The sequence below is a fragment of the Gobius niger genome, assembly GCF_951799975.1.
Source record: "Gobius niger genome assembly, contig: SCAFFOLD_75, whole genome shotgun sequence".
Taxonomy (NCBI): Eukaryota; Metazoa; Chordata; class Actinopteri; order Gobiiformes; family Gobiidae; genus Gobius; species Gobius niger.
The window spans coordinates 75,085-87,003 of NW_027639064.1; the positions used below are offsets into that span (position 1 = coordinate 75,085).

At 44.2% G+C, this 11,919-nt stretch overlaps 1 protein-coding gene across 1 annotated transcript in view; it reads right to left on the bottom strand.

The window, feature by feature from the left end:
* Window positions 1–592: 592 nt before the first annotated feature.
* Window positions 593–11,919, bottom strand: part of LOC306982952 (lactadherin-like) — a gene marked incomplete at its 3' end in the record, with an annotated part of 41,563 nt that continues 30,236 nt past the window's right edge. Inside the window, 7 exon segments of the mRNA XM_079583396.1 lie at window positions 593–736; window positions 805–957; window positions 6,703–6,887; window positions 9,616–9,760; window positions 10,006–10,128; window positions 10,130–10,156; window positions 10,328–10,509. Coding sequence (XP_079439522.1) covers window positions 593–736; window positions 805–957; window positions 6,703–6,887; window positions 9,616–9,760; window positions 10,006–10,128; window positions 10,130–10,156; window positions 10,328–10,509 — 959 coding nt within the window.

Consider the following 11,919-nt stretch of genomic DNA (forward strand, 5'->3'; position numbering starts at 1 on the left):
CCTCGTGGCTCCTCCCCCTGGCCTCCTCATTGGCTGCAGCCGAGCAGCTCCAGCCTCATGGTGATGCGCTGGTGCCAGTCCCACGGCTCCTCCCCCTCGTGGCTCCTCCCCCTCGTGGCTCCTCCCCCTCGTGGCTCCTCCTCCTCGTGGCTCCTCCTCCTCGTGGCTCCTCCTCCTCGCGGCTCCTCCTCCTCCTCGTGGCTCCTCCCCCTCGCGGCTCCTCCTCCTCGCGGCTCCTCCCCCTCGCGGCTCCTCCTCCTCGCGGCTCCTCCTCCTCCTCGTGGCTCCTCCCCCTCGTGGCTCCTCCCCCTCGCGGCTCCTCCCCCTGGCCTCCTCATTGGCTGCAGCCGAGCAGCTCCAGCCTCAGGGTGATGCGCTGGTGCCAGTCCCACGGCTCCTCCTCCTCGTGGCTCCTCCCCCTCGCGGCTCCTCCTCCCCCTCCTGGCTCCTCCCCCTGGCCTCCTCATTGGCTGCAGCCGAGCAGCTCCAGCCTCAGGGTGATGCGCTGGTGCCAGTCCCACGGCTCCTCCTCCTCGTGGCTCCTCCCCCTCGCGGCTCCTCCTCCCCCTCCTGGCTCCTCCCCCTGGCCTCCTCATTGGCTGCAGCCGAGCAGCTCCAGCCTCAGGGTGATGCGCTGGTGCCAGTCCCACGGCTCCACCCGCAGGAAGCGGCCGAACAGCGCCGGCTCGAAGCGGTTCTTCTTGTGGACGTTGTTGTCCGTGTTCCCGGGGAAGATCTGAGCGAGAGAGAGGGTTAGTCACGTGACGCTGAGGCCCCGCCCCCCTCTCGCGGCCCCGCCCTCACCTTGTCCTGGCCGCTCCGGTCCTTCACGCTCGTCCAGTTCGCGCCGTCCTCGCTGTAGGAAACTTTAAACGCCGTCACAAACTGGATCTCGCCAAAGTCTTTAGCGCCTTGAGTGATGATCCCGGTGAGTTTCTTCAACGAGCCCAGGTCCACCTTAAACACACAGACCACCTTAAACACACCTTAAACACACAGTCCACCTTAAACACACAGTCCACCTTAAACACACAGTCCACCTTAAACACACCTTAAACACACAGTCCACCTTAAACACACAGTCCACCTTAAACACACAGTCCACCTTAAACACACCTTAAACACACAGTCCACCTTAAACACACCTTAAACACACAGTCCACCTTAAACACACAGACCACCTTAAACACACAGTCCACCTTAAACACACCTTAAACACACAGTCCACCTTAAACACACCTTAAACACACAGTCCACCTTAAACACACCTTAAACACACAGTCCACCTTAAACACACAGACCACCTTAAACACACAGTCCACCTTAAACACACCTTAAACACACAGTCCACCTTAAACACACAGACCACCTTAAACACACAGTCCACCTTAAACACACAGACCACCTTAAACACACAGTCCACCTTAAACACACAGTCCACCTTAAACACACAGACCACCTTAAACACACAGTCCACCTTAAACACACAGACCACCTTAAACACACAGTCCACCTTAAACACACAGTCCACCTTAAACACACAGACCACCTTAAACACACAGTCCACCTTAAACACACCTTAAACACACAGACCACCTTAAACACACAGACCACCTTAAACACACCTTAAACACACACAGTCCACCTTAAACACACCTTAAACACACACAGTCCACCTTAAACACACAGACCACCTTAAACACACACAGTCCACCTTAAACACACAGACCACCTTAAACACACACAGTCCACCTTAAACACACAGTCCACCTTAAACACACACAGTCCACCTTAAACACACAGTCCACCTTAAACACACAGTCCACCTTAAACACACCTTAAACACACACAGTCCACCTTAAACACACAGACCACCTTAAACACACACAGTCCACCTTAAACACACAGTCCACCTTAAACACACAGACCACCTTAAACACACAGTCCACCTTAAACACACAGTCCACCTTAAACACACCTTAAACACACAGACCACCTTAAACACACAGTCCACCTTAAACACACAGTCCACCTTAAACACACAGTCCACCTTAAACACACCTTAAACACACCTGAAACACACAGACCACCTTAAACACACAGACCACCTTAAACACACAGTCCACCTTAAACACACAGTCCACCTGAAACACACAGACCACCTTAAACACACAGACCACCTTAAACACACAGTCCACCTTAAACACACCTTAAACACACCTTAAACACACAGTCCACCTTAAACACACAGTCCACCTTAAACACACCTTAAACACACCTGAAACACACAGACCACCTTAAACACACAGACCACCTTAAACACACCTTAAACACACAGACCACCTTAAACACACAGACCACCTTAAACACACAGACCACCTTAAACACACAGTCCACCTTAAACACACAGTCCACCTTAAACACACAGACCACCTTAAACACACAGTCCACCTTAAACACACAGACCACCTTAAACACACAGACCACCTTAAACACACAGTCCACCTTAAACACACCTTAAACACACCTTAAACACACAGTCCACCTTAAACACACCTTAAACACACAGTCCACCTTAAACACACCTTAAACACACAGACCACCTTAAACACACCTTAAACACACAGACCACCTTAAACACACCTTAAACACACAGACCACCTTAAACACACCTTAAACACACAGACCACCTTAAACACACAGACCACCTTAAACACACAGACCACCTTAAACACACAGTCCACCTTAAACACACCTTAAACACACCTTAAACACACAGACCACCTTAAACACACCTGAAACACACAGTCCACCTTAAACACACAGACCACCTTAAACACACAGTCCACCTTAAACACACCTGAAACACACAGTCCACCTTAAACACACCTTAAACACACAGACCACCTTAAACACACAGTCCACCTTAAACACACAGTCCACCTTAAACACACCTTAAACACACCTTAAACACACCTTAAACACACCTTAAACACACAGTCCACCTTAAACACACCTTAAACACACCTTAAACACACCTTAAACACACCTGAAACACACAGTCCACCTTAAACACACCTTAAACACACCTTAAACACACAGACCACCTTAAACACACCTTAAACACACAGTCCACCTTAAACACACAGTCCACCTTAAACACACAGTCCACCTTAAACACACCTTAAACACACAGTCCACCTTAAACACACCTGAAACACACAGTCCACCTTAAACACACCTTAAACACACAGACCACCTTAAACACACAGACCACCTTAAACACACCTTAAACACACAGACCACCTTAAACACACCTTAAACACACAGTCCACCTTAAACACACCTTAAACACACAGACCACCTTAAACACACAGTCCACCTTAAACACACAGTCCACCTTAAACACACAGTCCACCTTAAACACACAGTCCACCTTAAACACACCTTAAACACACAGACCACCTTAAACACACCTTAAACACACAGACCACCTTAAACACACCTTAAACACACAGACCACCTTAAACACACCTTAAACACACGGTCCACCTTAAACACACAGTCCACCTTAAACACACAGTCCACCTTAAACACACAGTCCACCTTAAACACACCTTAAACACACAGACCACCTTAAACACACCTTAAACACACAGACCACCTTAAACACACCTTAAACACACAGACCACCTTAAACACACCTTAAACACACAGACCACCTTAAACACACCTTAAACACACAGACCACCTTAAACACACAGTCCACCTTAAACACACAGTCCACCTTAAACACACAGTCCACCTTAAACACACAGTCCACCTTAAACACACAGTCCACCTTAAACACACAGACCACCTTAAACACACCTTAAACACACCTTAAACACACAGTCCACCTTAAACACACCTTAAACACACCTTAAACACACAGTCCACCTTAAACACACAGTCCACCTTAAACACACAGTCCACCTTAAACACACAGACCACCTTAAACACACAGTCCACCTTAAACACACAGTCCACCTTAAACACACAGACCACCTTAAACACACAGTCCACCTTAAACACACAGACCACCTTAAACACACAGTCCACCTTAAACACACAGTCCACCTTAAACACACAGACCACCTTAAACACACAGTCCACCTTTAACACACAGTCCACCTTAAACACACAGTCCACCTTAAACACACAGTCCACCTTAAACACACCTTAAACACACAACAACAAATGATAAAAAAGTGACAAAAAAATGATAAAAAAAAGTGAAAAAAAACAAAACAAAAAATGGTAAAAAAGTGACAAAAAAGTGACAAAAAAGTGACAAAAAACAACAAAAAAGTGACAAAAAAATGACAAAAAAGTGAAAAAACAACAACAAAAAATGATAAAAAAGTGACAAAAAAACAACAAAAAATGATAAAAAAGTGACAAAAAAATGACAAAAAAATGATAAAAAAGTGATAAAAAATGATTAAAAAAAAGCGACAAAAACAACAAAAATGTGACAAAAATACAACAAAAATGTGACAAAAATACAACAAAAATATGACAAAAAAACAACAAAAAAGTGACAAAAAAGTGACAAAAAATGATAAAAAAGTGACAAAAAAGTGACAAAAAATGATAAAAAAGTGACAAAAAAGTGACAAAAAAACAACAAAAAATGATAAAAAAGTGACAAAAAAACAACAAAAAATGATAAAAAAGTGACAAAAAAACAACAAAAAATGACAAAAAAACAACAAAAAATGATAAAAAAGTGACAAAAATGTGACAAAAATACCACAAAAATGTGACAAAAATACAACAAAAATGTGACAAAAAAACAACAAAAAAGTGACAAAAAATGATAAAAAAGTGACAAAAAAGTGACAAAAAATGATAAAAAAGTGACAAAAAAACAACAAAAAATGATAAAAAAGTGACAAAAAATGATAAAAAAGTGACAAAAAATGATAAAAAAGTGACAAAAAATGATAAAAAAAGTGACATAAAAGTGACAAAAAATGATAAAAAAGTGACAAAAAATGATAAAAAAGTGACAAAAAATGATAAAAAAGTGACAAAAAATGATAAAAAAAGTGACATAAAAGTGACAAAAAATGATAAAAAAAGTGACATAAAAGTGATAAAAAAATGATAAAAAAAAGCGACAAAAACAAAAATGTGACAAAAAAAACAACAAAAAAAGTGACAAAAAAGTGACAAAAATGATAAAAAAGTGACAAAAAAGTGACAAAAAATGATAAAAAAGTGACAAAAAAACAACAAAAAATGATAAAAAAGTGACAAAAAATGATAAAAAAGTGACAAAAAAACAACAAAAAATGATAAAAAAGTGACAAAAAAACAACAAAAAATGACAAAAAAACAACAAAAAAGTGACAAAAAAATGACAAAAAGTGATAAAAAAGCGACAAAAACAACAAAAATGTGACAAAAAAAACAACAAAAAAATGACAAAAAAGCGACAAAAAATGATAAAAAAGTGACAAAAAATGATAAAAAAGTGACAAAAAAACAACAAAAAATGATAAAAAAGTGACAAAAAATGATAAAAAAGTGACAAAAAAACAACAAAAAATGATAAAAAAGTGACAAAAAACCAACAAAAAATGATTAAAAAAAGTGACAAAAAATGATAAAAAAGTGACAAAAAAGTGACAAAAAATGATAAAAAAGTGACAAAAAAACAACAAAAAATGATTAAAAAAGTGACAAAAAATGATAAAAAAGTGAAAAAAACAACAAAAAATGATTAAAAAAAAGTGACAAAAAATGATAAAAAAGTGACAAAAAATGATAAAAAAGTGACAAAAAAGTGACAAAAAATGATAAAAAAGTGACAAAAAATGATAAAAAAATGACAAAAAATGATAAAAAAGTGACAAAAAAACAACAAAAAATGATAAAAAAGTGACAAAAAAGTGACAAAAAATGATAAAAAAATGACAAAAAATGATAAAAAAAGTGACAAAAAAACAACAAAAAATGATAAAAAAGTGATTAAAAAAAATGATAAAAAAAGCGACAAAAACAAAAATGTGACAAAAAAAACAACAAAAAAATGACAAAAAAGCGACAAAAAATGATAAAAAAGTGACAAAAAAGTGACAAAAAAGTGACAAAAAAACAACAAAAAATGATAAAAAAGTGATAAAAAAATGATTAAAAAAAGCGACAAAAACAACAAAAATGTGACAAAAAAAACAAAATGACAAAAAAGCGACAAAAATGTGACAAAAATACAACAAAAATGTGACAAAAATACAACAAAAATGTGACAAAAAAACAACAAAAAAGTGACAAAAAAATGACAAAAAAGTGACAAAAATATGATAAAAAAGCGAAAAAAATACAACAAAAAAGCGTGGGCGGGGTCAGTGTGTGGGCGGCGTCAGTGTGTGGGCGGAGTCAGTGTGTGGGCGGCGTCAGTGTGTGGGCGGAGTCAGTGTGTGGGCGGGGTCTCACCTGTAGCCACTGGCTCCGGTCGTTCACGGCGGCGCTCCAGGCGTTAGTGTGTGGGCGGGGTCAGTGTGTGGGTGGCGTCAGTGTGTGGGCGGAGTCAGTGTGTGGGCGGGGTCAGTGTGTGGGCGGAGTCAGTGTGTGGGCGGGGTCAGTGTGTGGGCGGCGTCAGTGTGTGGGCGGAGTCAGTGTGTGGGCGGGGTCAGTGTGTGGGCGGAGTCTCACCTGTAGCCACTGGCTCCGGTCGTTCACGGCGGCGCTCCAGGCGTTGGTCTTGCCCTGCTTGTCGAGGCGGGCGAAGTGCGGTTTCCAGGTGAACGAGTCCAGCCCCCACGTCCTGAAGGAGGAGGAGCCTGAGATCTGAGAGTCCTGGATCAGACGAGAGCGCAGACCCATGGGCTCCGAGCAGCCTGGTTATCACAGGTTGTTACAGGTTATTACAGGTTATTATCCACTACAAAGTTCTGCTCATCGCCTACAAGGCCCTCGTACCTCACAGACCTCCTACAACGCCCCCGCCCTCCCGCCGCCTCCGCTCTGCCGACTTAAACCTTCTCAAACCCATCACCAAATCAAAGCACCGAACCTTCGCCATCGCCGCCCTCTGGAACTCACATAGTGCTCCGCAAGCTCTTATTTTGGGTGGGGTTCGTGAGAGAGAATATTACATTATGGCTCAGTGGCGCCCCCTCAAACAGGCAGTTTACACTGAGTCAGTTACAGTGACATTGTCCAGGGACATAGACCACGTCAGGACATGTCAAAAATGATATTATCATTATTACCTCTTGAACTTCTGACCTCTGATCCCTGCGTTTTTATTGGAAAGCCTCCATTTTTGGCCAACATGTCCCAAACCCATGTGGCTTTCAAAATCATCAACTGCATTTTTTTTAAATTATTGGGCGTGGTCAGGACAAGGCCGCAACTGAGAGGCCATTTTCAGCAAATTTCAAAGCCTCATATCTTTCACAGACTTGGCCGGATTGGAACGGACCCAATCCGGCGCACGTGCACATTCCCCACCTGGACCTAATGCTGTGCACACGCAGCCGCTATCGCCAAAAAATTCTTGTAAGTGGCTTGTAAGTGGCTTGTAAGTGGCTTGTAAGTGGCTTGTAAGTGGCTTGTAAGTGGCTTGTAAGTGGCTTGTAAGTGGCTTGTAAGTGGCTTGTAAGTGGCTTGTAAGTGGCTTGTAAGTGGCCCGCCCATCCTCCGTGAAAATGGCCAGAGTTCTTTGCCTGAAAGCATGTTGGACTCTGTCAGAGTTTCTCCCGAAATTCGTCAATTTTCCAAATTTCCCCCTTTATTCACAAAAGCCACAGTTTTAGACTCGTACGGACTTATACTACCCCTCTGTCAGCGAAAGAAGTTTTAATTTGGACGTTGTTGGCTGCAAATTCAACTTTTTCGGGGCTGTACAATCACAGGAAGTTCTGTCCGGCTGTTTCCTGTTTCCTCTTTCCTCGTACTATGTGGGTCGCACCACAATATTGCTTCACATATCGAGGGAGAACCTTCTCAACAAATCTTTGGACGGCCACGGGAATTCACTCTAATTACAAAATGATTCAATACATTATCGCCCAAACTGTAATCAGGTTTTTTGGAAATACACAACTGTGGTCGTTCATAAGATTAGGCTCATTCACTCAGTCTGTGTGGCGTCATTGGTAGAGTGTACGGTTTCCGTCCATTAGGTTGCTGGATCGATCCCCGCCTTGACCCTTTTTCTTTTTCTTCTTTTGGACTCTGCACTCACGGGGAAGAACATGAATCACCGCCTATGGTTCCACCATCATTAAAAACGGGAAATAACCCTCTCCTTCACTGGGGTGCTGGGACCTAACTACGGCCCGTGGATTTAGAGAATCCTCGCCCTCGTTTGTTTGTATGGACTTTTAGCTCAGTGAAAGTGTGGTCGTCTCAGCCTTGACACTTTTCTAATGCTTTCTCCTTTTACATGGGGCGCTGCACACCTGTCCCAGTTTAAAACACATGAGCGCGGGGCGTTTCAGAAGATAGTTTTTCATTAGCGTGACCCTGGCCCCCCATCATACTCAAATTTAAATGAAAAATATGTCAATCGTATGTGCTGTTTTTGAGATATGAGTGATTGTGTGATTGGTCAGATCTGAGTTGCTCGTTATAAAGCTCCTAAACGGGTACAAAGGTGTCACCGCCTCCTCCACACCTGTGCTGTTTGTGCTGGTTCGGTTTTTAAACTATTACAGACTTCAGAGCCTTGAGGCGTCACCCTCGCCCTCCTCTGAGGCGCGCACGTGTCAGAGGCGCACGGCAACACACACTGCATTAAAAAACCATCATCAATATCTCAAAAACGTAACAGCACAAACAAAGATTTTTACAGCACAAAACAGCACAAATGATTGACACATTTTTCATTTAGATTTGAGTATGATGGGGGGCCGGGTTCACTGGGGTCAGCCGATATTTGCTGTCCCTGTGTAGTATCAGAGCTAGAGTGTTGGTTTCCCAACTGTGAGATTGCTGGATCAATTCTGACCTTGACTTTTTCTTTTTCTTTTTTTTTACTTGCCACCAAACGGATATAACATGAATCAACACTTATGTTCCCGCCCTCTTGAAAACGTGGAAAGAACGCTTCCAGAATATAAACACTAAAGACACAGAAATTGTGGGATTGTAGGGAAACAACTGAGGCAACACTGGGGACAATGTTGAAAACAATTTTAAAAATGTATGGGGGGACACATGACCTGAACTGACCCCTCTCCTCCAGTGGTGAACTGGGAACGGATTTCTAACCGGTCATTTAAAGAAGAGTCGCCACATCAGGCCCACATTAACATGGAGTTACAGCTCAGTGAGAGGGCGCTGGTCTTTGGTGGAGGAGGTGCCGCTTCAAATATGGCTTTGACACTTTAATAATGCTTTCTCTTTTCTCGCCGGCGCAAGAGTGAGGCCAGGCTGGGTGTGAGGCCGAGGCGAGAGCGAGCGGGGGCGAGTGCGAGTGCGCCAGGGGCGAGGGCCTTTATCGCCGCGCGCGGCTTTAATTATTGTTATTACTACAGGTTATGAGGGAAACGTTTGTAGCGTCTGGACTTAAGCCTCAGGATGAACACTCCAGAGTAAGGACTAAAGTTGAGGAGTTACCGTTGAGTTCGCAGCCGATGAGCTCGAGGCGGAGCGTGCAGGCGCGACGACAGACCACAGGAACGATCCTCATGAACTGAGCCGCCACCGGAGGATCCAGGAGCGTCGTCTTCGGGGAGTCTTTATCCACGTTACCTGTGAACACCTGTGAGAGAGACACGCCTGTGAACATCTGTGAACATCTGTGAGAGAGACATCTGTGAACATCTGTGAACATCTGTGAGAGAGACATCTGTGAACATCTGTGAACATCTGTGAGAGAGACATCTGTGAACACCTGTGAGGGTCACTCTTCACGAGTCACTTTCAGGTCGGGAGCCGTGGCTTCTTTTTCAGTCATTCTTTTTAAAAAGGATAGAAATGCTTTAAATGAAAACGGCCGACACTCACCACGTCTTTGCCGTCTCGTTGGTAGAAGCTGAAGCCGGTTCCGTTCAGACTGAAGGCCACTTTAAACGCCTTCACAAACTCAGAGTACCCGAGTCTCCCGGCGCCCTGAGTCACCAGGCCCGACCACCCGCATCACCCGCGCCAGGTCCACCTGCGGGACAGAGCCGCCATTTTAAAACGCTGTTAAAAACCGGCAAAAACCTGGATCCATGGACAGCGGTCGTCATGGGCGGGGCCTCACCTGTATCCATGGGTAACGGTCGTGTTGGGGCGGGGCCTCACCTGTATCCACGGGTAACGGTCGTGTTGGGCGGGGCCTCACCTGTATCCATGGGTAACGGTCGTGTTGGGCGGGGCTCCAGGCGTTGATGAGGCCCTTGAGGTTGAGGCGGGCGAGTTCCGGGCCCCAGCGCTGCAGCCCCATGAGGGTGTACCTCACTGAGGAGGAGCGGATCTGAGTCTCCGAGATCCCACCGCCCTCAAGGCCCAGGCGCGAGATACAGCCTGGAAACACACGGGAAATAGGGCTGCTCGATTATAGAAAAAATAATAATCACGATTATTTTAGTGATAATTGAAATCACGATTATTTGTTGCCGTAAAGAGGGGGTGTTCTGCTTTAAAGAGGGGGTGTTCTGCTTTAAAGAGGGGGTGTTCTGCTTTTGTCAGTCCCATAGCACCAGTCTATAGCACACTACAATGATGACAAACCTTCTGTTGGTCTGTAAATGCAGTAAATTAAAATAACTGCCTTGTATAAAATTGCTCTTTTAAAATGGCTGCCCTAAACGTCTTGAAATAGGCCTCTGTCTCTTTAAGAACCTCTGACCCTTTCCGACACGCCCCCTCCACACGCTGTCTGTGGCATCACAACAACACTCCGCTCGTCTCCACAGTATTGAAACTACGATCGGTGCATTTTAATGTTTATTGTTGGAAAGGAGCTACTGTTTATCACTTTGTGAACAATGGCCACACAGGATATTATTTGGAGACGAACCTTCCACACCGGACGCTTGGAGGGGGCTCTTGCCTGAAAAATAACTGCTGTTTGGAGGCTTCTCTTTGCATCTGCCCTATGGATCTCTATACCCCCATGGACGACACCAGGATCTGCAGGAGCCCATACGATTCAAAGACGGACATTATCTGTGCAGGTGGACAGTGGTTTTTCGAGGTTACCCGTTAGCTTGTTATAATCGACTACAGCTCATTGTTGATGAAAAGTCTGTAATAAACCACAAATGTGTAAAGCCAGGCTCCGTGTGTGATCATCATAAAGGCTGCTTCAAGCAGTTGCCTGTTTTAGTGACGTTTTCAATGCATAATATGCTGCTTGTATTCAGTGAATTTTCCCGTTAGCTTGTCGCGGCTAGCTTGTTAGCTCCGGGAGAAAACCACTCGGCTATGACCCATTGTAGATGAAATGTGAGCAATAAACTTCCAAATCAACAAGCCAGGCTCCGTGTGTGATCATTGTTAAACGGTTCTTTATGTGTGTGGTGGTTTTATTGACTTTATTTGTGCATATTTCTCGTTTTCACGTGATGACTCGAGGTTTAGCTTAGCATTAGCTTTCTCCGGAGGCTCTGTGCATCATCAAGGCCCAGCGCAGAACCAGACACTGAAATAAGTGTTCTTGTCACCGGTTTTAATCCTGGGTGTTTCGGTAACAGAAACACTGATGTGTGTCTTTGTAAAAGTCTGCTGTGGCTCCGGTTCACAACACATGAAGCTAAACCTCCATGATGACTCTGTTTACATCTTAGGGCTAGACACTGCGGGGAGGGGGTTCTGCTGAGGAGCAGTGGTTGGTTACTCGGCTGGTGACGAAAGGTCGGAGGCGTCTCCTGGAGGTCGAGGGCGTTTCCTGAAGGAATCAGGCGTTTTATCCCTAAAATGGCCGCCATCAGA